The sequence below is a fragment of the Anabrus simplex genome, chromosome 4 (assembly GCF_040414725.1).
Source record: "Anabrus simplex isolate iqAnaSimp1 chromosome 4, ASM4041472v1, whole genome shotgun sequence".
Classification (NCBI taxonomy): Eukaryota; Metazoa; Arthropoda; class Insecta; order Orthoptera; family Tettigoniidae; genus Anabrus; species Anabrus simplex.
Window position 1 is genome coordinate 332124058 of NC_090268.1, and position 27627 is coordinate 332151684.

Sequence of the window (27627 nt, forward strand, 5' to 3'; positions counted from 1 at the left end):
GATAGTACAGGACTATTCACCGAACTTTATTGTCACAGGTTATATATCCAATAATACTCAATGACAATGTTTTGCAATGGGCGGGATTATATATATTTACAAATAATGTTAGATATTCTTAAAATTTACATATTTAAAAAGGTATATTTACGGTATTGGAAAAGTAGACCGCGGAACATCAAATCTTTATTTTTTGCTATTTGCTTTATGTCGCACCGAAACATATAAGTCTAACGGAGACGATGGGATAGGAAAGGCCTAGGAATGGGAAGGAAGTGGCCGTGGCCTTAAATGGGAAACAACTGAAAACCATCTTCAGGGCTGCCGACAGTGGTGTTCGAACCCACTATCTCCCAATTACTGGATACTGGCCGCACTTAAGTGACTGCAGCTATCGAGCTCGGTAAACATGCAATCCATTGTATTATTATACAATATATATGTAATAACATATTATGAAACATAATTAGGAATTAGGGGTGGAAGTCGGGGTTGAGGAGGTGTATATATTTGCGCTAATCTTTCTTCGATTTTCTCCACTTCATCCTCCAATCCTAGCATTCTCTTCTCTACCGCTTTCTGTGATTGTTCTCTTCGATTTTCCAGCCCCAGTATTTCTGCTTTTACTTCCTTCATAGTCTGTTGAATACTCATTTCAAAACCGGCTCCTTTGGCCTTGTTTTTCTCTGATGCTTGTTCCAATTTTTCTGCCGTTTCTTGTGAGACATTTTCTATTTTGAGTTCCATGTTCTTTCCTAGTGCTTCCATGTCTTCCCTATTTTTATCTAGTTCTATCACTACAAGCAAGTCACGAGTGGTAGTTTCCAATTCCTTGTCTGTTTTTGCTTCTTTCCCTTCAACTTTCTTCTCTAGAAGATCCATTGCTCCCTTGGTTTCCGTTACTTGGTCCTGAGTTCCGTTCCGTGCTTCTTCAAGCTGCTTCAGTACTAGCAATACAACAAATGCGTACATTCTCTATTTTCTGATCAAGCTGTACCAGCGTTTTCTGTGTAGCCTAATTTTCTACTACTAACTGCTCTAATGGTGCGCTAGTGTATTCTCTCAGTGCGGTTAACTGCTCAGACATTCGCTTTTCACTATTAGTTAAGTGTCCTGACATTCTCTCTTCAGTACTGGACAGCTGCTCGGTCAATTTACTTGACAATTGTTCTGTCATGGTTAGCAGTTCACCCACGCAACTGACTACTTGTTCAGTCATCCTCTCCTTGCTGTTAGCTACCTGACCTTTTACACTAACTATTTCTTCTTGGAGTCCTTGTAGTTGTTCTTCCATCCTCAACATAAATTCTTCCTATAGACATAGACATACTGATTACTCTATTCATAAGGTCCTACTGGAAGATCGCTAAGTCAGCACTCATGAGATTCTCAGTAACGCTTATTAAAAATAAAATTCATTAATCCATGCAGCCTTTATCAATTATGTTATTTAACAAATACAAGAAATTCGGTTCTTAAATCAACCGTCTAACAGCTGCAAATTTTGAACATCTCCTTATGTTGTATATCACATAAATAATACCATCAACACCTAGACACATGAATTTAGAAATTTTGAACTATGTTAGCCCTTAAATATTATTACCAAAAGTATCCTAGGCAATTCCTATTATGGGCTCGTAAATTTGACTGTGTAATATCCAGTCGAGGTCAAGTATCACTCTCACTATTTTCGATTTGGCCTACCTGACCAAAGATTGTCCAGCCAAGATACGACGAAATACGCGTGGGAGGATCTCGACAGCAACCGAGCTACATTCTACAAGGAAGAACCAAGTGAAACCTAGGAGAAAGATTTTCTTACGGGAAGAAGACTACCTTGGTCTTGTTTCGAGAGAAGAAGAAGAAATTTTCGAGATTTGCAAGAAGCAGCCGATATCTATATATATAAAATAAGAGTTTTGTCTGTACATTGCTCAGAATTTGAAAAGAATGGTATTTCTGTATCGATCATGTCCACAGTAACAAGAAAATGCCGTTTTTACTTTTCCGTAATTTCTGTCTGTCTGTCTGTCTGTCTGTCTGTCTGTCTGTCTGTCTGTCTGTCTGTCTGTCTGTCTGTCTGTCTGTCTGTCTGTCTGTCTGTCTGCCTGTCTGTCTGCCTGTCTGTCTGTATGTATGTATGTATGTATGTACACGCATCACGAGAAAACGGCTGAAGAGAATTTAATAAAAATCGGTATGTAGAGTCGGGAGGTGAGCCGCTACAATCTAGGCTATAAATTATTTTATTCACGCTGAGTGAAATGGTAGTTTAGGGGAAGGCCTAAAATTCAATTCTCAAATATTTATATTATTAGTGGTCATATCGATAAATACTACATAACTTTAAATTTCTGATCATTTACGTCTTATGCATTTTTACCGTACCGGCTATGATAATAGAGATACTGTATTCATGAATTTGGATTTTTGTTGCCAAGTCCATATCAACGCCGAGCCCCGACAAAATGGGTAAACAGAATTTAATGAAAATCGGTATATAGAGTCGGGGAATAAGAAACTACAGTTTAAGCTATAAACAATGTTATTCACCCTGGGTAAAATGGTAGTTTAGGGGAAGGCACCTAAAATTTAATTTTTAAATACCTATGTTCTTGGTCCTATGGAAAATGACTACATAACAAAAGTTATAGAGAATATAATTTCCGATCATTTATGTTTTATTCAGTTTTACCGTACCGACTATGATAAGAGTGGTATTTCAGAACCAGAAGACAATAATGTGACGGCTTATAATATCGAAAGCGCGTAACATAGATCAACAATAAGATTACATTGACCGTTGTTTGTTGTAATGTTCTTTGTCTCTTATGCTGACATTCAACTCCGATAGATGCGATTACTGCTGCGTACCGAGTATAACAGCCTAACTGAATATTGGCGGGAAATAGCTGAGGAGTTAGATAACTTTCTTCTTTAGCATGCCAATCCTCTGGTTCATACATTTTCTGATAATGCTGGTACATAACACACTGGTTCATCATAGTATGCCAGCTATTCGATACCTACTCTGACGTGCTGTTTTGAATGAACAGTGTGCGCACTTGAGTCAGAGGCTCAGTTAGTAGTAGTAGGAGTAGTAGTATGAACTGGTCTGGAATTACAATTTAGCCCTATTCCAAATTATAGTACCAGAATTCTCTAAATAACTCAAAATTCAACCTTGAAAAGAGCCGTTTCTAAGGAAAAGCTTCTTCCTCTTCACTTTCATTAAATCTACATTAATTTTATTCCAAATTAGCAGCGAAGATGTGGTTTCTTCTCTGGCTTGGAGGAAAAATTGCCTCCACGTCAGATAGTTCTTTCCCCCGCCAGTGTAGTGAATTGAGATTTTCCGACTCATAGGGTATTCCCAGGAAGCCGATAAGTAAACGGGCATAGTTTTTGCCCTGGGACTATCCACTATTTGAACACATACCGCCCCCCTCCCCCCGCCGAAAGAAAGGACGACAATTGTTCACGGATCACGGATATCTGCGTCTTGGTCATTCCAGCTCTGTAGCTTTGGACTGTTAGTTCGGCAGCATAGTACTGTATATAGGATAATATCTTTTGTTTATTTCCACCTATTCAATACATTACAAGAAGTTGGCATTTACTTTAAAACATTATTCAGATGAGACATGTTTCGCCTCTCACTGTGAGGCATCTTCAGTCATTATCAAAAACCTTATTATTTTACCAGGCATCTGGTTAAAGATATTCTAAAATGTGTTTGATGATTATAAGAGAGGTAAGATTTACGTTAGTTATAAACATGTTCATGAAGTAACTAAAAATCAAATATATTGATAAAAACATATGTAGTTCTTTGTTGAATAGGACTTGTTTGATTCTACTATAGTAAGAGAAGGTGGCTTGAAGCCGTAGTCGTTAATAGATGTCTAATAGATAGTGGAAGGCATAAAATATCAGTTCTATGAGAATATACATTACATTTAAATGATACTAAAAACTAGTGGATTCAAAGGTAGTACATATAAAATGTTCAATGAAATAACTATAGATCTAATAAAATAATAAACACATATGTAGTTCTTTGTTAATTAGGACGTCGTAAGATTGTACGGCTTAAAGCCGTAGTCATTAATAGATGTCTAATACATAGTGGAAGGCATATGAAATCAGTTCAATGAGAATATACAATACAAACAATTGATACATAAAAACTGGTAGATTCATAAGAGGTACATTTAAAAATGAAGGCGTCATGTGACTATAAAAGACAGTTGATGGCTTAAAGCCGTAGTCAAAGTTTGAAATGTAGGTCAAATAACTGCTAAATATATGGTAAAAAGATATAAGTCAAAATATACAGCTTAGTATAAAAAATATGAAGGAAAAACATTCCAATTGCTTGACAAAAGTTACTTGACGTTGGCATGCGTATGTCCGTGATATTTATTGGTCAACATTTCGTAGGTTATTTTAGATTTATTCGGCAAGATTGCGTTGACAAGAAGTTCACCAGATGTTTATAGTTGGCCTAATTTGTAAAAAGAAAGTTGCAGAGATGATGATGGGTGGAAATTCTCAACGTTGGTATGGTTTTTTTTTTTGACGTGAAGGTTGGAGAGCTGTTGTGTTCTTCTTCGATGACAATATATTTTATAAAACGTTGATTGTAAATAATTTATACTATTGAAGAGTATTATGGAAGTTTGATGAAGCTGTTGAATTATTGTTGTTATAGAATGGTTCTATGGCGTTGTAGGCCCATTTAACAAGCTGTGTGAGGCGCTATTAGGATACTAGTATACTAGTATACTTAGTATCCTAGTATACCAGTATACTTAATATCCTAATAGCGCCTAGTATACTAGTATACTTAGTATCCTAATAGCGCCTCACACAGCTTGTTAAATGGGCCTACAACGCCATAGAACCATTCTATAACAACAATAATTCAACAGCTTCATCAAACTTCCATAATACTCTTCAATAGTATAAATTATTTACAATCAACGTTTTATAAAATATATTGTCATCGAAGAAGAACACAACAGCTCTCCAACCTTCACGTCAAAAAAAAAAAACCATACCAACGTTGAGAATTTCCACCCATCATCATCTCTGCAACTTTCTTTTTACAAATTAGGCCAACTATAAACATCTGGTGAACTTCTTGTCAACGCAATCTTGCCGAATAAATCTAAAATAACCTACGAAATGTTGACCAATAAATATCACGGACATACGCATGCCAACGTCAAGTAACTTTTGTCAAGCAATTGGAATGTTTTTCCTTCATATTTTTTATACTAAGCTGTATATTTTGACTTATATCTTTTTACCATATATTTAGCAGTTATTTGACCTACATTTCAAACTTTGACTACGGCTTTAAGCCATCAACTGTCTTTTATAGTCACATGACGCCTTCATTTTTAAATGTACCTCTTATGAATCTACCAGTTTTTATGTATCAATTGTTTGTATTGTATATTCTCATTGAACTGATTTCATATGCCTTCCACTATGTATTAGACATCTATTAATGACTACGGCTTTAAGCCGTACAATCTTACGACGTCCTAATTAACAAAGAACTACATATGTGTTTATTATTTTATTAGATCTATAGTTATTTCATTGAACATTTTATATGTACTACCTTTGAATCCACTAGTTTTTAGTATCATTTGAATGTAATGTATATTCTTATAGAACTGATATTTTATGCCTTCCACTATCTATTAGACATCTATTAACGACTATGGCTTCAAGCCACCTTCTCTTACTATAGTAGAATCAAACAAGTCCTATTCAACAAAGAACTACATATGTTTTTATCAATATATTTGATTTTTAGTTACTTCATGAACATGTTTATAACTAACGTAAATCTTACCTCTCTTATAATCATCAAACACATTTTAGAATATCTTTAACCAGATGCCTGGTAAAATAATAAGGTTTTTGATAATGACTGAAGATGCCTCACAGTGAGAGGCGAAACATGTCTCATCTGTATAATGTTTTAAAGTAAATGCCAACTTCTTGTAATGTATTGAATAGGCGGAAATAAACAAAAGATATTATCCTATATACAGTTTATGAAACTTTCAATACGGACGAAAAATGATTTTCATCACTTGTAAGCATAGTACTGATCGTTAAAAGTGAGAACATGTGTGGTTTTTCATCTGATCAAGTATTTCATATGAAGGCATTGCTTTTAATCGTGCCATTCCTACCGACGTCATTGTAATGACCCATGTTCATTTCAGTTGGGAAAACCACTAAGAGAGTCTTTCTGAGAATCTATAAAGGCAGGCGGAGAATGAGTGTCTGCCATTATAATGGAAATTCCTCAACCTGATTGTGACTCATGGTAGGCAAGCTGGCCTACCATTACAATGAAAATTCCCTAACCCAGTCTTGATATGAGAAAAGACGTTGGTGACTTGACCGTCGTGCTTCTAGGGCAACAATAACAGCTATGCAACTTAATACAATCTTGCTCACAAGGTTTACACTACCTAACCTAGAATTCTGTATTAAATTTAGAATTCCGTAGCGAAGCACGGGTACATCAGCTAGTAGATATATATACGCAGAACTTAAACCCGACGAGATTAAATTCACATCTCCGAGAGCAGCAAAAAGAAATAACAATTGAGGAATTATTATCGTCGAATGGATCATACCATGGCTATTTACTGCTCTGAAATCTGCATTTTTGTTGCTAGCAGAAGTAGCATGATGATGGCTTGCTAAATACGCATGATGGACCAAGCTGGGGAGCAGTACATCCTTACCGAAAGACCAACCCATGATGAGGAAGGCAGTAGGAAACCAGATGACCAACCCATGATGAGGAGGCCGAGGACCTACCAGAAGACCGACCCATGATGAGGAAGGCGACGAGAAACCAGACGACCAACCCGTGATGAGGAGGCCGAGGATCTACCAGATGACCAACCCATGACCTGACCGCAGAGCCAACTACATCCGAGTGGAGGCGGAACAGCTGGACCAGATGTAACGATGAGCGAGCTAAGTCATTTACATTATTTAATTACTGTACATAATTTTTGGTTCGCGTACACACGTGCCTTTGGCATGTGCCGATAAGTTGGTTATAGAAACCGTGGAATTTAAAGTGCAAGTGAATAATGAAAATGAAGTGTGAGATATTTAAGTCCATAGTAATATGATTAAGCAGTGTAAAATAAGATTCTTGTATGTTATATATATACATCACCGCATATTGGTCAGAATAACTTGTGAGTAATGAGAAGTTGAAAGAAGTGTCTTTAATAACAGCTGATAGTAATGACACATTGAGGAATTACAATGAACTCGTATTGGTTATGCTATATGTCTATGTCAAATTTGGTACGCGCGGTGGTAATGAATGTATAGAATCACGTACTCCTTGCTTCGCAATGAGTGCATTGAACTCAGCTTTAGGGTTATGTTAAATAGCGATATTGAAATGCATTGATAAGAAAGGAATTGTGGCATTTTGACATGGTAAAGTGAATGTAATCGCGACATGTTGTTATGGAGGCTATGATAATTAAGATATTAAGTGAATGTGGAAATATGGTTACAATAGTGGTACCTCGACGAAGTATGTTGTTGTATATGAAATGCGAAGGTTTATTTATGTATTACGTAGAGGCCAAGGAGTGCCTGTAGCTTAGAATATGCCATGCCACACTTATAAGAGGGAAGTAATTATGTGAAAGAATACAGGTATGTGAAATTGACCACACCGCGGGGATGAGCTAAACTAAGGTATGGATGGAATTCATTGAAGTAGAATTGAATTTGTGACGGGATCATATGTCAATTGTAGATGCTTTGTTCCAATTACGAGAATATTATGATATGTTTTATGACGATGATCTTGACCAAATGCATTAATGATACCTATAAATGCGGTAATATATTTCCAAGTACAAATATATATTATTTACATTACGACTGCGCATATGAATTCAGTAACTTGCCTAAATGAGAAATGTTATGGAATATAACAGAGAGAGGGCACATCGAGCCTTAAATACGTGTGTATGTCGACCAAAAATTTATGTTGAAGTTAGATAGATAGTTTATTTATCCTGACACGGAGTTTGTTGGAATTTACATTCTTTCAGTGAGTAATGGTTAGGGAAATAATAGGCTAGGAGCCACATTTAACAGGCACTAGGGAGAAATGCCTTAGTCCGTAAGTTGTTACCCATGCGCAACATAGAAGAAAGATCAAATAAATGAGTTCAGATTTATAATTTGCAACGTATAATTCAAATATAATTATAATTCAAATATAAATGAGATATATATAGTTCGAAGTTATAATTCAGATTTATAATTCAAAATTATTTTCAAGCTTAGATCTATTTGTTGATCTTACATTCACTTCAGATTAACTGTACGTCTATTCAGGTCTATTTAGCCTGGGTTTTTAATGAAACTAAGCAATCTTAACAACATAATGATATTGGTGTCGTCTCAAGGACTTGATTTCAAGGAGGACCGTAGATGTCCAGTGATTAATGGTAAATATTAGTATCCGATTTTGAATTCATGATGGAACTGATGTACATAACTTAACATTATATTTATTTCCTTTTTCTACGAGCCAGCGCTGACTCTGAACTTTTACCTGTAAATAATACCAGAGTAAATACTACCCCAAATCAGATTACATTTTCATAGGGCATGTGTTTATTCAATAAATACTATTATTGTGCTTTTCTATAATTTGGTGTGTTATGAATTCTTTCATCTTGACATAGTTGATAATTTAGTTGGTAAGATAAGCGAACTAACAACTGGGTAGATACCTGATTTGAATATACTGAGTTCTCACATCGTTGGTACCTTAGTTAGGAGAAATAATTGATTGATATTATGTCTATATCAAACGACCGCACATAAGTTTACCGTGGAACGGCATTCTCTTCGACCTCACGTAAAGCGAAACCTGATGTAAAATCTCCAGATTTTACTTGACAATCGGATACCCTGAGAAGAAATTGAGCTGCTGGGAAAAATGTCCGGTCAACGACCATGTCCAACAGCCTGTTTCCAGTCATTTGACCGGGTCAGGAATGGAATGAATGAAGCCCCATCTAGTGGCAAGGATAGGAATTGTGCCCGCTGCCGAAGCCTGTCACACTCCTCTGGGGCAATGATTAATGAATGATAGATGAAATTAAATTGTATTGGAGAGTGTCGCTGGAATGAATTATGACAGTGAAAACTGGAGTACCCAGAGAAAAACCTGTCTTGCCTACGCTTTGTCCAGCACAAATCTCACATCGAGTGACAGGGATTTGAACCATGGAACCAGTGGTGAGAGGCCAGCGTGCTACCTCCTAAGCCACGGAGGCTACAGTGATGTAGAATATCCTTGGAAATACATCATAACCGGAAAATCAACTGGTCCTGATGAAATTAATGGAGAAATGATCAAGGCTATGGGCATTTCTGGAAAACATTTTATCTACAGACTCTTTTGTAAGATCCGGAAAGAAGGGGACATACCAGTTGATTGGAAAACAGGCATCATAATTCCAATTTTCAAGAAAGGAGATAGAAAGAAATGTTTCAACTGTACAGGCAACACTTTAAAATCTCAAGTTGGTAAATTTTATGAAAGAATTATAGAGCATAAAATAAGACCCCTATTGAAGAGAACCTCTTCGAAGAACAGTGTGGATTCAGGAAAGGGAGATCAACAACTGATTTAATCTTTACCGTCCGTCAGTTAATGGAAAAATACTACGAACACAACCGAGAATTGTGGTTAGCCTTTCTGGATATCAAGAAAGCATTTGATGCTGTGAACAGAGAGAAGGTATGGGAAACACTGAAGAAAATTGGAATACAGGATGACTTGATACACAGGATCAAGAATTTGTATGAAGATACCCAAAGTAAAGTCAAAACACCTGTAGGAAAGACTGAAACCTTTGATATAAAATCTGGGTTAAGACAGGGTGGTGTTTTGTCTCCTCTTCTTTTCATCACTGTGATGAACGAGATTGAGAGAAAAGTTCACCAAACCATTGGAGGTAAGAAAATGAAAGTTATCATGTTCGCTGATGATATATGCTTGCGGGGAGACTCTAAAGAAGAGCTTAAAGAACAAATAAACTCCTGGACAGAAGCTGCTAAAGAATATGGTCTCGTCTTCAGCCAAGAGAAAAGTGAGGTTACGGTCATGAAAAGATACAGACAACCAGTGGGACACATTGAAATGGAGGGGAAACAGCTACAGATGAACCATCACTTCAAATATAATGGAAGTGTTATCTATGATACTGGTTCTATAGACAAGGAAATTTCCCACAGAATTCAGGCAGGTAGCAACTTTTACAAAATAGTTAAAGACATAGAATGGAACAAGAAAATACCAACAAAATGTAAGAGAGTCATATATGAAACCTATTATGTACCAATCCTGACCTGTGGTTGCAAAATGTGAACCATGAGAAATAAAAATGTTAGTGGAATCCAGGCAGCAGAAATGAGATTTGTCCATAGCATGATCAGTAAAACACGGAGGCACAGAGTCCGTAATGAGGAAATCAGCAAGCAGGCTCAAGTTGTAAGACTGCAGGACAGAATAACAGTGCAGCGACTGTGATGGTATGGACACATGCGACATATGGGAGATAACAGATTACCGAAAAAAATGTATGATCTAAAACTTGAAGACAAAAGACCAAGAGGGCGACCAAGACTCAGGTACAAGGACATGGTGAAGATTGACATTGAACAGCGAGGACATACTTTGGAAACCATCGAAGAAGGAGAGACGTTCAGAGACCGGAACTGGTGGAGAAGCCTTGTTCTGATATAGATGTTGATTCCCATAGGGAACGGCTACGGTATGCACTAACCATGCGTCTTGGTGGGTGTGCTATTTACCAACTTATGAGCCCAACTTAGCACGCTGGGGCGAAGCGCTGGCAACCAGGAATGAGTTAGCTGGAAAATTTATGATGTCCAATAACGGACCATTTATATTGGTATTATCAAGCCTCGTTCGCCGACCCATCGCTTAGGATGGAATGACGTGGGATATGTATGTATGTACCAAGTACCATCCTTCCAATGTTTCTACCAGCAATCATTCTTGCTATTTTCATATTTGTTACTTCAAATTTATAAATAAGATGTCAACCTAGTTTTCTCTTTTTATTTTATATCGCACTGACGCAGATAGGTCTTACAGTGATGATGGGATAGAAAAGGGCTAGGCATGGGAAGGAATCAACCATGGCCTTAATTACAATCCCAGCATTTGCCTGTGTGAAAATGGAAAACCACGGAAAAACATCTTCAGGGCTGCTAACAGTGAGGCTCGAACCTACTATCTCCCGAATGCAAGCTCACAGCCGTGTCCCCCTAATCGCACGGCCAACTTGCTCGGTAGTTTTCACTCTCATAGTTGGTCTGAAAGTAGGACGATGTAAAGATAATTTCATCTGTGAGCTCACTTATTTCTTAAAGAATACTGTGTAGCCCTGAAAATGGTTTTCCGTGGTTTCCCATTTTCACACCAGGCAAATGCTGGGGCTGTACCTTAATTAAGGCCACGGCCGCTTCCTTCCAACTCTTAGGCGTTTCCCATCCCATCGTCGCCATAAAACCTATCTGTGTCGGTGCGATGTAAAGCCCCTAGCAAAAAAAAGAATACTGTTCATCTCAACAATGGGCTCTCTACATTGGCTTTGCGGCCTCAAGATTCAGTTTCACTTACTATATCATTTTGGGAGAATACACATCTTAAGTACTTAAGTATCCAAGTCTTGTATAACATTCAGTCATCTCAGGTTTGTTCCCAACTGTCTAATTGCATTACCATGGTAAAATTGTAGAGTTTGTTAAGCATTTTGGTTCTGTACTCACGTAATATTTATTTGTTTCCAGATATTACAGGAACACAGTCACATTCTGGGAAGTGAAGACACAGAAGGAACATCTGGAAGTTCTCTTACTTTAGACTGTGACGAACAAACATTGACAATAGTTACTTCATCAGGAGAAGTAACAATGGATGTGGCTGATATTAGCCGTGCTCACTTAGTGGAGACTCAGAATATTCAGACTACACCAGCTATACGCATTAAGACTGAACGTGATACCACCACGACCTCTGAAGCAGATTCAGCTGAGTTGCTAACCGACTGTAATGCAGAGTGATCTGTATTCATTTGCTAATTGTTGTAATGGATATCCAGGGAAGAGGGGCTGCACGTTTGAACATTGGTTTAGGCATTCACCTTTTTTTAAAATAATTGTAATTGCACATACTTCAAGTATATAAATTATTTAGCTTCTTTATTGCTCACAGTAACTTTTCACGAGTGTCCCGCAAATGCAATGATGTTGGTACATATGTGGTTTCCTTCGTTTACTCAGACTTTCCACCACACCTTATCCATCACTTCATTCCAGTTCAAGTCCTGTTGCTTTATGCCATTCCTAACCTCATCAGCCATTGTAATTTGGGTCTTCCGAGGCATCTCTTTCCTTTCTTCTCTAATTCCATAGTTTGTCTTGGGATTATTTCTTCAGTCATCCATTTAACATGTCCAAATCATCTCAGTGTATTTTCCTCCATTTTATCACTGTTTTCTGCTTTAAATTATCTACTTGTGTCTTTATTTCTCACTCTATCTCTTGTCTTCGATAGCAGGGGTTTCCAACTGGCAGCCCATGGGCCGCTTGAGGCCTATAAGGACACATTTTCTGCAAAAGATTTTTGAAAAAATATTTTAATAAATATTTAAAAAAATTATGAAAAGTATTTCATGCCTCATTCAAAATGTATTAATTTTCGTACTGTAACAGGAAATACCCATACTTTAGGCTTGAAGAGCACGAGATGTTACACAGGGCGTGTACAGCACATTAAATTGGAGTGGTACAGAGAGCGAGAGGATTTGCTTTAAATGAAGTTCTAAAAATTTTTCAAAACTGTTTGTTTTATTGTGAAAGGACTAATTCATATCACCTCAGTACAGTACAAGATGAATTGAGTGTGACCTTTCTCTGTCCTGTGACTGGCAATGCCCTGCGTTGCTCTTCTACTCCTCTCGTCTTCACCATGGACCAACTCTCGGCACCATGGAACCATGTATCCTCCAACGAGGGCAGCTATAATATTCATGAAATTCTTGAAATTCTTGAAGATCTTGGAGGTCTAGGAGTTTGGTTCGTCGAGATCATTCACTCGGAAGAATAGCGTGAACACACGTATTAAGCCCTTGGACATATCGGACGTGTTAGTCTGAGGTGTAATTTCTGAATTGAAGAAAATAAATGCACTGATGCCGTATTGAATGTCAATGAAATCGACAACAAATGTTTCTTTAAGACAGATAAACTGTTCACTTGAGAAAATAGAAATTTACTTTCATGCGGCCGAATGTCATGGAATCGAACCCGCAAATAAACTGATCACTTGAGAAAATACAGCAATTCATTTTCATGCAGCCGAATGTCAGTGGAATTGAACTCGCAATTAAACTGTTCAGTGAGAAAATAAAGCAATTAACTTTCATGCGGCCGAATGTCAATGGAATCAAATCTGCAAATAAACTGGTCGCTTGAATATAAAGCAGTTAATTCTCATGCGGCCGAATGTCAATGGAATCGACCCCCCATTCTTTTAACGTATGTGTCACTTGGCACGATTATGATATTATTCACAAATAGTTCATTTATGCTTTTAACATTTGAAGAATATAGCACAATTATTTGTAGAGTTCTACAGCTTTGCGATTATTTTTCATGTATTCACAAAGTGTATTTAACACTGTTATGATGCTGTGAATGTCAATTACTTCACTTTAGTGGAGGAAGATAAATGCTTTGCCTGTGAAATTAGTTCCGTTCACACGCACTGTCATGTTCATGTTCAAACAAGAATAATAATGCTGGTAAGGCTTTATAATACTTGATAATGAAAATTAGTTCCGTTCACTAATAGTCCTGGGTTAATTTAAAGATACCGGTACCGTGAAATTATAAGTTAATTCACACGTGAAGTTTGATGTTTTCCTAACATTCAGATTTAACTTGAAAAATACAAGTCCTAATGCACTATTCAATATTCTAATTTCGCTATCAGCAGAAATATTTCAATCACTTTGAAGTATTTAACACTTGAGAAAATACAAGTCCTAATGCACTGTTCAATATTATAAGTTTGCTATTAGCCAAAATATTTCAATCACTTTGAGGTATTTAACACTGAAGAGAATACAGTCCTAATGCACTGTTCCAGAGTCTAAGTTTACTATCTGCAGAAATATTTCAATCACTTTGAAGTATTTCACACTTGAGAAAATACAAGTCCTACTGCACTGTTCAAATTCTAAGTTTGCAACACTGTTGAAATGTTTCAATCACTTCTCACCGTAACTTCATATTGTTGACTGTAGACTTCCATTCCCTACTATTACGTCGCGGCACAAACTTCCACCAGCCAACTGGCCTGGTCCGACTGTGGGACGAGACTGTGTTGTGTTGAATTTTCGCTTCTCCTTTATACCAAAATTGCGAAGATTGCAGCTGTTCCATTTCTTTCAATATCTTCCTTAATCCGAGGTGGATTTTAATGGAACTTGGTGGTATTGGAGATATTAAAATGGTGTATATGGTGATATTATTATATTTGTATTGTAATTCCTATACAAGTTATTTATGATAGAAGGTTTGGAAGGTTCTATGGATGATGTAACTTAGCCTTGGCAAGCTGTTGCTGGCTCCTACTTCACTCACAACATGCTCGCTGTCGCCAACTGCTCTGTTGGCATATGGCGCGAATTTTAAGTTTGAAATACTTTAACTGTAATGGTGGGCCAGCGTTCCTGGTACATCTCCCCCCTTCCTTAGGCAAAATAAAATTCTATAGGGATTTTCTTTTCTTCAATTTTCCCTCTTGAAGTATTTCTTTAAATTTGCTGAAATGTAAATTCCCTCGATGCTACCATCTAGCTTATCAACTTTGTACACTCTGCTGTTGAGTACGTTAGCCACTTTGAATGGTCCTATGCAGAGAAGACAAAATTTGGCATAGATGCAAAGTTTAGGATGTGAGACAGCAGGTTTCTTGATTAAAACCAAGACATCAACTTGTAACAGTTGCCTAAAAGTACGGTTCCTCTGTCACCTTTCCCTTATTTGTGCAGCATGCCGAAGCCTTTCTTTAGCTATCATCACACGAGTCTGGTGGGTAACTACTGCATCTTGAGATATTGGCAAAACCTGATCCCATGGTCTATCAGGTGCAAGATCCTTATGCACCTTCATAGGGAGATCTTGGATAGACTTGTGAATCATTGAGTTGACGATCTTCTGCATAATGGGGAGAACCTTGACCCATTTCCTATGCTGTGAACCTTAGTATAGTCCACAAAACCTTGCAATTTCACGCATGACTCATTCTGCAGGATTTGCTTCCGGGTGCCTTATGAAGTTCATGATATGCTTGATTTCAAGCTCTTCTAAGGCCGCTTGGATTTCCACAGAAGTAATTGTGTCCCATGATCGGGCAGTAAAAATTCCGGTTTGCCCACTTCCGGGATGATTTTTTTTCTAATCCTTCTGAGGATATTCCCAGCATTCACCTTCTGAATGGGGCACAACATTGTGTACTTAGAAAAGACGTCAACAATGACGATTATGTGCCGATTACCACGCGTTGCTTTAGGTAGGGGTCCATATAGTTCCAGAGCCAGAATCTCACCTGGTCTGTCAGGAATCAAAAGTCTTGGGAACTCTCTTAACAGCCTGTCATTGGGTTTGATCCACTGGCAAACTTTGCAAGTCCTAATGATGTTATGCACATCACGTCTCATGTATTCCCAAACAAACCTTTTCTTAATAAGCATCACCACCTTATCTGTTCCAGCGTGTCCTGAGATGGAATGGCAGTGCCACACAATGTCTGACCTTATCTTTGGAGGAGCATAAATCCTATGTTTGGTCTTTGTGGGATCCAAATATTTATGAACCAATCCATCATGGTAGCAAAATGATCGCACTATCCGCGATATGCAGGGTAGTCATCATCGTCGACGGGGATTGAGCCCTTGAAGAATCGACTGAGTTCATGGGTCATCCTATCTCTTCCTTACACCTGAGGCAGATATATAAATTTCCTCAAAAATTTCTCATCTTCTCCACTCATCACTCCTATTGTATGAGATGCGATCTAATCTACTGGATTGCGGCTTAATGCATTGGCTAAGATGTTTTTCTTCCCAGGCCTGTGAACTACAGTAATATTGAATTGCTGTATGAATAGTGCCCAACGGGTTACTCTCTCGCTGGTTATGTCTGATGACATAATGAATGTAAGGGCCCTGTGATCAGTGTAGATGATTGCAGGATAACCAAAGGCGATCTTCTTCCAGTACAGCAAGGAATGAACAATAGCAAGTGCTTCAAGTTTGAAGATAGTGTAAGACCTTTCAACTTTCGGCTCGTAAAGGAGGTAAATATTCGGACATCGGGTTCTTCGGGATCCACCTGGTACAAAGCTGCACCTATTCCGAGGGAGCTGGCATCGCCCTCCATGCAAAATGGCCACTCAAGGTTGGGATAGGCTAATTGTACATTCTCCTTGAGCATCCTCTTGGTCTCAATAAATGCTTGTTCACAATCCTCCAACCATTTCCAACGATTGTTTGTTTTCAACAGCTGTTGCAATGTGCCTCCATTCTAGTAAAGTCGGGGCAGTGCTGAGAAAAGAACTGAAAGAGTCCTAGAAGTTGTCGAATATGTTTTATTTTAGTGGATTTCGGGAAGTCTAGGATGCATTGAATCATAGACAGATTAGGCTTGATCCCTTCTCCACTAATGAAATGACCTAAAAATAGTACCTCTGTCTTGAAAAACTGATTTTTCCTGTCATTTATCTTGAAAATTTTCACCCTCAGTTCGTGTAACACTTAGTAAATATCTTCAACATGGTGTTCCATGAACTAAGATGCTATAAGGATGTCGTCTACATAAATTTTGCCTGACAGTTGATCTTCGAGAGCCCTAATAAGCACCGCTCCTGAATTCTTGATTCAAAATGGAAGCTGTTAAAGGCATAGGTGGTATTCTCAAACATAAATCCAGTGAACTTGCGGCTGTCTTCGTCTAATAAAATATGAAAATAAGATGAAGTTATATCCATGGTTGAGAAGAGCTTCATCCTACGAAACTTTCTTATGACTTCCTGAAGTAAAGGAGGATGGTCATATTCCAAAACTAGACTTTCATCAATGCCCAAGCATCAAGGCATATGCGTAGGATGCCGTTTGGTTTCCTGACAATTGCAAAGGGATTAATGAATGGAGTGACGCATTTGGAGATTATGCCGTCGCTTTCCATTTGTTTAATACTCTAGCTTCATCCAGGTATTTTTCAGGAACTGGATACAGTAGCTTTTTATAGGGAGAATTGTCCTTAATATTCAAATGATATTTCAAGTCCTTAATAACACCTGGTTTGTCATTCAATACATCTGGGAAACTTTTGAAGATTTCTCGTGTTGCCTCTGCCACTTCGGAGTCGAACTCTGGGCTTTCAGCCGCATTGGTGAGAATGAAATAATCATGACCTACGTCAAAATCATCATGAATGATGGGCACTTCCTGGCCCTCGACAGGTCCCTCTTCATCGGGTCTACCCCCTTCATCTTCGACAGGCAGGGTATTGCTCGTCTTGGCTTCGGTTTCTTTTACTGGGGTATCAAATCACTGGCACCTCACATTTTCATAGTTAACCAATTGCAACTCTACAGAGCTGATATCAAAAAACCTTATCATATTGGCAGGGTAATCAATTATTTCTCCATATTTCACAAAAATATCAGATCCCAATATGACGTTGAACTACATCAGAAGTAATACCTTCCATTTCAAATTCTGCAAATGCCTGTAATTTACATTTGATCTTTGGTCTGGTACAATTCCCTTTATCTTCACCTGAGCGACAGGTATTAGAAGTCATTATAAGTTAAGAACTTCATTTTCCCGTATTGAACTGAGATTCACAATTAGAATTAAAGAAGGTTTAACCTATTCAATACAAAGTGTGTTGTACAAGGTGTTCACAACATGTTAATTATTATAACTAGTACCGGTTTCGACGCGTAATGGCGTCATCATCACCTAGAAATCACAAAGTGGGCAGGGTACATAACATAAAATTGTATACAAGATACATGCATTGCAAAGTACAAATGACTGACTGATTTTTACATTAAGAGCTAGATGAATAATGAGTAAAATATGATGGCATAATATAACGCAGAGGCGTTATAGTCTAATGAGGCAGGTAGGTATTGTACAATAAAATCGGTCTGATGAATGAGAGTAAAAGTCTTAGTATAATAATAAAACAATGCGGTAAAATTGTCCACTCTTCTGTTGTTATCAATGGAGATATATAAGTCCAGGTCCAGTGTTGTGTGTGGTTGGCAAGACCATCAAATATTTGTTTGAGGCCAGTACACCTGACGTTGAGTGGTTGAATAAGGTTGAATTTTGAGGTCATCTCAGCTCAACGTAGGTGATGAAGCTTAAAAGGAAGAAAAGCTAAGTTAATGAAATGGATAGCTAAAGATGGGTTCGCAGCCAAATGTGATGGAATATGGGACTCACCTTGTTCAGCGTGCTGGTTGTGTGTTGTGAGAAGGGTTGTGGACGAATGAGATGGATGTGAGTAAGTTGAGTGTGAGTGGAGGTGAGGTGGGAGGGGCAGGAAAAGGAGACGGGGTGAAGGAGAGAGGAGGGGATGGGAAGGCGGAGTTTAAGGCGAGTCAGGGGATGGAGTAGTGGTAGTGTGCAACATAGGAGAGTGTTGTGCAGAGCGTAAAAGATCGATTTCTCCTTCGTGGATTTGATACCTCGAAAGACTTTGATTAGGAAGTCGAAAAGAATATTAGGTTTTTCTGAAATTTCATTGAGGTTTAGATTGGGATTGAAAAATTGGTCTAAATGAATAAAACAGTTTTCCGTAACATCGAGTAAAGGGCCTTTGTTTATGTTCTTGAGAATTTCTAGGTCTTGTTCTATGGTAGTGAAATTATGCTTTGAGTCACGTATGTCTTGGCCTATTGCAGAAAACCTATTATACTTAATGGCATTGACGTGTTCTAGGTATCTAACTTTGAAACTTCTTCCGGTCTGTCCGATGTATGAGGAAAAACAGTTATTGCATTTGAAACAATAAACACCTGACTTTGCGTGAATGTCAGATTTGTTTATTGACTTTGAATTGTGCACTATTTCTATATTTCTATTGTTGGTTCTGTATGAAATTTTAATATTATGTTTCTTGAAGATGTTAGTTACACTGCGTATGTTTTCATTGAAAGTGAAGGTGGCGTATAGGGCGGGGTTAGGTCTTTCTTTGGTTAAAGTTGACTTTGGTCTGTGTTTACATTTGTTGATAATGCGATCTATGAATGAGGAATTATATCCGTTATATTTGGCGATGGCACGTATGGTATTCAGTTCTTTCTTTAGATTTTCCTTAGATAACGGTATTTTTAATGCTCAGTGTACCATACTGTAGTAAGTGGCACACTTATGTGTGTATGGGTGTGTGGAGTCTCTTCTGATAGTTGTCGCTGTTTGTGTTGGTTTTCTGTAGATATTATATTCTAGTGAGGAAGGCAGTCTCTTAATTGTAAGGTCTAAAAAATTTATTGAGTTATTGGACTCGGACTCCAATGTAAATTTTATATTAGAATCTATATTGTTTAAATTGTTGAGGGTGGTAGCTGCATTTACCGTTCTGTCATCTAGAATAACCAGAGTGTCATCGACATATCTGGACCAGAAAAGTATGTTTGAGAAGATATTATTGTTATTAATTGCCGTGTCTTCTAGGGAATCTATGTATATCTCCGCCAAAATATGCCATCATATTTTACTCGTTATTCATCTAGCTCTTAATGTAAAAATCAGTCAATCATTTGTACTGTGCAATGCATGTATCATGTATACAATTTTATGTTATGTACCCTGCCCACTTTGTGATTTCTAGCTGATGATGACGCCATTAAGCGTCGAAACTGGTACTAGTAATAATAAATAACATGTTGTGAACACCTTGTACAACACACTTTGTATTGAATAGGTTGAACCTTCTTTAATTCTAATTGTGAGGTATTAGAAGTACGTCATCTTTCCCTTTTACGTTCTCGATCAATTTGTCAGAAATCAGGGAAGCCTGAGCTCCAGAATGTATTAGAGAAGTAACATAAATGTAGCTTATTTTAATGTTGATGACCGGAAGACTATGCTGGATTTTTGGTTGTGCTGGTATGGGGTCTTCGTACAATAATTCCGTATCATCTAGATACCAGTAGTTAATAGCTGTAGTACAAAGTACCTCACCATCACTTTGGTTTTTGGGCACTGTCTTTATTGTGTCATTGGTGGGTTTTTTAATTGCACCTTTTGATTTGGGATTCATTTCAGACATATTGTTTCACCTCGTAATACTTTCTTGGTATTCCAAAGAAGTAGCACCTGTTAATCCTTCATCCTTATTTCGGTTCTGAACATATTCACTGACTCTCTCCATCGTTTTACAAGTTCAGCCTTCTGGCAATCTATATCATGGTTTGGTGTGTTTTTAGGTTTCCTTCAGGTTTACTCTCATTCATATAGTGTCCTTCTTTCATACGGGCGTCTCCTGAATCTCGTATAAGGACATGGCGGATCTCTTTGAGATTCTCTCACTTCTTGAGGTTCGAGGTTCGGTCAAACATGAGTCTTAACTTCTACATGATTAGTTGTAACATATTTTGTCTTGCTAGGTTTTGGTCAATTCTGCATATGGGCAGTGTCAAGCCTCTTTAGAACATCGTCTAGCTGTTCCAGATCTTGCATGTTAGCTGCTACCAAGATTTCCTGTACAGTCGCTGGAAATTGCAATATTACTACCTGTATTAATTCTTGCTCTGGTAGGGGAGGATCAAAGAATTGCATTTTCTTTAATTGCAAAATGAGAAAATCAGAATAACGTGAAGAATTTATAGCTGTATTATATTTCCGAGAATATAATTGCAGTTTAATTAAGTGCTGCATCTCTGCATTCCAAAATCTTTTGATTAGTGCCACTTTAAACTCATCATAAGTCTTTATATTAAATTCAAATGCAGTGTACCATGTTAACACCCGCCGTTCTAATAATCTGGACGCTATACATAACTGACAATCGGGACTTATGTGATTTTCCTGGAAATATTCCTCTACATTAAGAAGAGATTCCTTTGGTATATATCGTCGTTGCCGGGACAAAACCTCCTATGTGAAATATTTCAGCTTAGAACTTTGGGCAGTAAGGTTCTGTCATCTAAGGTGCAATATTGTGTGACAGTTGTCAAGGCATTCTCGCTCTTCATAATGTATGTGCTGCGGGTCAGTATATCTTCAAAAATATTATCACATAGGAAGTTTTGTCCCATCAACGACGATATTCTTCTGTCCCGGAAAATTTTGCTGGTTTATCTTCCGATATCCTCATTACGGAAGAAATGTTAGGGGTGTCTCCACTAACTCCGTGGAAATTAGATGATGATACGTCTCTTTCTATATGAGATACTTTGTTGTTAAGTGTTTCAATTTTCCCTTGTAGTTCAAGTTTAATAGTCTTGACTTGCCATCGTATTGAATTTTTGACTTCTTTAACTTCTTTTTCAAGGTCCTGTTTCACCAATGTTACATCGCAACCTATACGAGTAATTTGAGTCTGAGCGCTATCTAACTGAGACTTTAATTGTTTACCAGCTTCTTCTTGCAGTGTTTTCAACAGGTTAACTTCAGTGCTTAATTTGTTAAAATTGTTTTTGAAGGAATCATTGATATTGTCTTGAATGGACACTATCTTAGCTTGTGCTAGTGATAACTTTCCATGAGACTCCTTGAAGTCTGCCTTCAAGCTTTCTACTTCTTTAATAATTTGTTGAGAAGTAAGACAGGCAGCTTTCAAGTCCTCTACTACTTGAGTTTTAATATTTTCCCTCATGACTTCTAAGTCACGTGTAAGTCGTTCATTGATTTCCGTGAACTTAAAATTCATTTTTGCGTTGAACTCGGTAAATAGTTTTTCAATTTTGGTACCATCTTGAGCGAGCCTACGTTCTAGATTGACCTTAACTTCTGCTAACTTAGTTTCATTCCCCTTCTGGACTTGTGTAAGAGTTTGTTAGTTGAGTGATACTAGCATTGGACTCCTTAATGCGACTCTCTAAATTAGCATTAGATCCCCTGAGCTGAGTTATGCCATTTCCTATATTAACATTAGATTCATTAATGCAACCTTTCAAATTGGCATTAAATTCGCTTATTTGCCGTCCTAAATTAATTATTTAGTTTATTATCTGGGTTAAACCATGTTGTTGTTTTCTGTACATTACATACAGTTTGCCGACATATCAAATACATTGCAGTATTCTTTGTCAAGGCGACTGAAATACCCCTGCTCGATTCAAGGTGATCAGTCTCCCAGGCAGCAATCACACTACGAAGAGAGGTTCCTGACCTTGGTCTATATATTCTAGCCTTTCTGGCTGACATAAGCACACTCTGATGGGAGTCAAATATAAAATAATGCAGCAGCCATATTGAGCTTGACTGAAGTGCAATGAATAAAGGGATTTAATTTACTTGCAGCAGTCAGACAATAACATTCAATACTTGAGTGAACTTTCAAGTAAGGAAAAAAAAAAAACAACGTGTTTTCAAGGAGTTATATGATGATGATGATGATGATGATGATAAGGCACAATACTAGCCTGTAAATTCAAACAGTATTGAACTTTGATTTTTTCTAGTGTTAAAGAGTGTTTAAACATTTGAGTGGATATTGGACATTAATGGTAAAATACAGATTTTTTCCAAGTGAATAATATTTATTTTTATTTTTTGCTGTTTTCTGTCATTCAAATATAATACCAACAAAAATGGAAAATATATTAACCACTATAGAAGCCTTAAAGATTAGTTTGAACGAAAGGATCACCGAATCCAACATTAATTTAGGACCTTAGAGGTGAAGCTTCCACGGTGCGTAGAATTATTTAGTTTATTATCCAGGTTGAACCGTGTTGTTGTCTCTTAACCAATGGCTGCGGTGCCATTTTATACCTCTCTCCTCTCTGTAACAGGAAATGCTGTACTTTGGGCTTCAGAACCACAAGTTGTTGCACAGGACGTGTACGGCACATTAATTTGAGTGGTACATTATATAAACAGTATTTCATACCAGTTGTAACATACGGACTAGAAACGCTGGTAACTAATAAGAGACAAGATAGTAAGATCCAAGCAGTAGAAATGAAATTTTTAAGAACATCGGTTAAAAAACAAGAAGAGATAGAATTCAAAATGTAAAAATCAGAGAAGAGAACCGTTAGTACAGAGCGTACAGAAAGCAAGACTGAGACAGTTCGGACATGTAAAAAGAATGGGAAAGGAACGGGTAGCAAGATGGGAATTGGAAAGAGAAGTTAAGGGTAAGAGACCAGTTGGAAGACTGAGAGGAAGGTGGATGGATCAGATTGGGAAGGACATTAGAGAAGCTGGATTCCATGTGGCAGAAGTAATGGAGCAGGAAAAGTGCAAGGACAAAAAAGGAGTGGGGAAGGCTTGTTAACCAAACCCGAGCAACTGGAGTGGGACATTGATGATTATAATGATGATGATGATGATGATGACAGTGGAGAGCGAGAGGATTTGCTTTAAGTGAAGTTCTAAAAATTTTTCAAAACTGTTTGTTTTATTGTGAAAAGTCAAGGTTCATATCACCTCAGTACAGTAGAAGATAAATTGGGTGCGACCTTTCTCCGATCTGTGGCTGGTGATGCCCTGTGTTGCTCTGTCACTTCTCTCATCCTCACCATGGATCAACTCTCAGCACCATGGAACCACGTATCCTCCAAAGAGGTAAACTCTAGAAGTTCATGAAATTCTTAAAGTTCTTGAAGGTCTTGGAGGTCTCGGAGTTTGGTTCGTCGAGATCATTCACTCGGAAGAATAACGTGAGCACACGTATATAGGCCCTTAGACATATAGGATGTGTTAGTCTGAGGTTGATATTTAGAAATTTCATGACCCATATTGAAGTGGGATTACAATAATTGAAATTAATTAATAGGGGTCCTCTTATTCAATACACAAGCATTTATTAATGTGAATCAATCACATGTCGTTCACATAAGGTACCAGTTTCGGCACCAGACTTGTGCCATCATCAGCCACCGAGTCAAATCAAGCAAACACAATAATCAGAAACAACCGTAAAACACACTGTAATACCTACATAGATTAATATTAAATAAAATATTGTACATGATAATATTGTGCTTCAGTATAAAATCCTTTAAAATGACAATGACACCGTTGTTTTGTGTTATACATATGGTGGTTTATCTAGCTTGTATACGTCTTTGATCTTGTTGAAATTACGCTGCAGAGTTGAAAGTAATATAAAGTTAACATTTTGTTAGATCCAAGCAATCACAACAACTAGAAACAACTTTAAAACACACTGTAACACCTACATAGATTAATTTTATATAAAATATGGTACATGATAAGTTGCACTTCAGTATAACATTCTTTAAAGTGATGATGACACCATTGTTTTGTACATATGGTTTGTCCAGCTTGTATATGTCTTTAGTTTGTTGATCTTGTTGAAATTACGCTGCAGAGTTTAAAGTCATATGAAGTTAACACTTTGTTTGATCTGTGGTTTGGTTCCGAAAACAAACGTTCATATGATGAACTTGGTTAGACCCAAAGAATTAATTCTCACTTCAATATGGTGTTTTTGGAACCTTCTTTTTAGTTTTCCGTTTGTCTTTTTAGTATTTTCTTTCTATATTTTCCCTAATTCGGCTTTTAATTTTTACTCCAGAAGATTAGCCGGATTAAAAATCAAAAGAACTGCATGAAAAAATCAGCCTAAAGAGACCAGTTTACAAAGAAAATCGAGAATTTCCACCCTCCGGTAGTCAATATTTCGAATGTAATTTTAACCAAGGAAGAAACCACCATTTTAGCGAAAGGCCCAAAGCATAATTGGCCCAATATGAATAAAATAAACACTGCCACTACCTTGATTATTGAGTTGGAAGCTACAATGAATAAAATGCCGCTAGAAGATCAAGATGAAATTAGATTTGAAGTTAAAAAAAAATTAGGTAAGATATTCAATTCTAATAACATAAATAAAAGACCCCGTAACAATTATAATGTTAATAGTTTTACGTCTGAACTCAAACAAATCGCAGAACTCAAAAAGAAAATTAAAAATAACTATCTAATTATCACAAAAGCGGATAAAGGAAACACTACAGTTATCATGGACAAAACTAATTACGTATCAAAAAACGAAGAATTCTTTAACAATAGCACATTTACAATAATCAATAAAGATCCTACACAGAAAATACAGCGACAATTAAAACAAACATTAAAGAATATATCCTTTCTTTTTATGGATCAAAAAAAATCTAAACTATTAAACATGAACCCAGGCTTACCCACAGTCAAAGCTCTCCCTAAAATACATAAAGTTAACATTCCTATCTGGCTCATTATTAACTACAAACCCAGCCCTCTATATAAAGTTTCTAAATTTATTCAACATTTTTTAACTAAGAACTATCAATTTCTCTCTAAAAAAAACCATCAAAAACACCACCGAATTAATTGAAAAATGAAGTCATTTAATGTGCAGCCCAACCACACCCTTCATTCTCTTGACATAGTGAATATGTATCCAAGCATACCCATAACCAAACTCCCCTCCATTATTGAAAAAAACAAACAGTGTTCTCTAAGCAAATTAGAAATACAGGATTTTATTTCTCTTCTGAAACTGGTCATCAACAATAATTTAAGTTTGATGAAACCATTTATCAACAAAATGGACTGGCTATGGAATCACCCACATCAGGAATTCTAGCAGACATTTACTTAGACTTTCTAGAATATACAAAAATAAATAACAACACTTTTCCAAACATCCTCATTTGGGCCAGGTATGTTGATGACACATTTGTTATAATAAATGAAGAAATCAAGAATGCGACCTCTACCCTGCAAGAACTGAACAACATTGACCCCCACATCAAATTTACGTTTGAGTCCGAAAATAATAAAGTAATTAATTTTCTGGATTTAACTATTCTCAGAAACCCTTTTGCTCTTTCATATAGAATCTTCAGAAAACCGACACAAACTGCCAATACTGTTCGCTAAGATTCCATACACTCCCAAGCACACAAACGTGCAGCGTACAATAGCACGGTTCATCGTGCATTCACGATACCTATGACTAAGAAAGACCTCAACAACGAACCCAACACTATAGGGGCAATCGCCAAATTCAATGGTTACAACAGATCATTTATAGAACAGATAATCAATAAATTCAGACACCGGCCTAAGACTACTCTCACAAAAGAAAAACCTAGAACTACCATTTCATCTACTTTTACATTCAATGACGATGTCCATCATACTACTAATATCTTTCGAAAACATAACGTAAACATTTTCTTCAGAACTAAGAACAGAACTTCAGAAATTATACACAATTCAGCATCTGTCAATACCTCTAACAGATTTTCTAAATCCGGAATCTATAGATTAAAGTGTAATGACTCCAGCGCCTCTTACGTAGGACAAACAGGACGCAGCTTCACTTACAGATATTCAGAGTACGTCAACGCGGTAAGATATAACAAGTTTTCTTCTATAAGCCAACACATTCACGATGCTAATCATAAGTTCACTGACTTAGAACATGACTTCAAGATACTTCAAATAGCAAACAAAGAGCCAATTATGAATATTGTTGAAAATTGTTTCATTCATTACGATGAATATTTCAACCCTAACTATAATTTAAATGACATTTCCGAGAAATTTAATGTTCTTTTTGATCTCTTAATTAAATGGTTAAAAAATATTAGACCGCATATTAACAACTCAATATTTAAAACCATACATAATATACATCTTCATCAGTTACCCCCAATACCACATCCCTCCGCTCCACCTTCGCTCTCTGCCTGTGGCTCCGCCTCTACCCCTCCCCACCCCTCTGCCTTGGCCCTTAACCTCATGTTTCCATCCATCAGTCCAGCTCCGTCCGCCAATCAAACAGGCTGCTCAAGGTGAGTTCATTTCTAGTCGTTTCCCGTCATTTCTATATTTTTCTTTTTAGTTTTCCGTTCGTCTTTTTAGTCTTTCCTTTCTATCTTTTGCCTAATTCGGCTTTCAATTTCTTCTCCAGGTTCCAAAAACACCATATTGAAGTGGGAATTAATTCTTTGAGTCTAACCAAGTTCATCATATGCACGTTTGTTTTCGGAACCAAACCACAGATCAAAGTGTTAACTTCATATTGACTTTAAACTCTGCAGCGTAATTTCAACAAGATCAACGAACTAAAGACATATACAAGCTGGACAAACTAACATATGTACAAAACAACAGTGTCATCATCATTTTAAAGAATTTTATACTGAAGTGCAACTTATCAAATCAAATCAAAATCTCTTTATTTGCAAATGAGGTGTCTACCTCGGTGGCAAATGGTACA

General features: G+C 37.2%; 1 protein-coding gene across 2 annotated transcripts in view; it reads left to right on the forward strand.

Annotated features, from left to right (window-relative positions):
* Positions 1 to 12826, forward strand: part of LOC136871961 (protein BANP) — a 223920-nt gene extending 211094 nt beyond the window's left edge. For both annotated transcript variants that reach the window (XM_067145723.2, XM_067145722.2), the window contains exon 8: positions 11920 to 12826. In XM_067145723.2, coding sequence (XP_067001824.1) covers positions 11920 to 12192 — 273 coding nt within the window. In that variant the 3' untranslated portion in view covers positions 12193 to 12826. The remainder of the gene's footprint in view (positions 1 to 11919) is intronic.
* The last annotated feature ends 14801 nt before the right edge of the window (positions 12827 to 27627 follow it).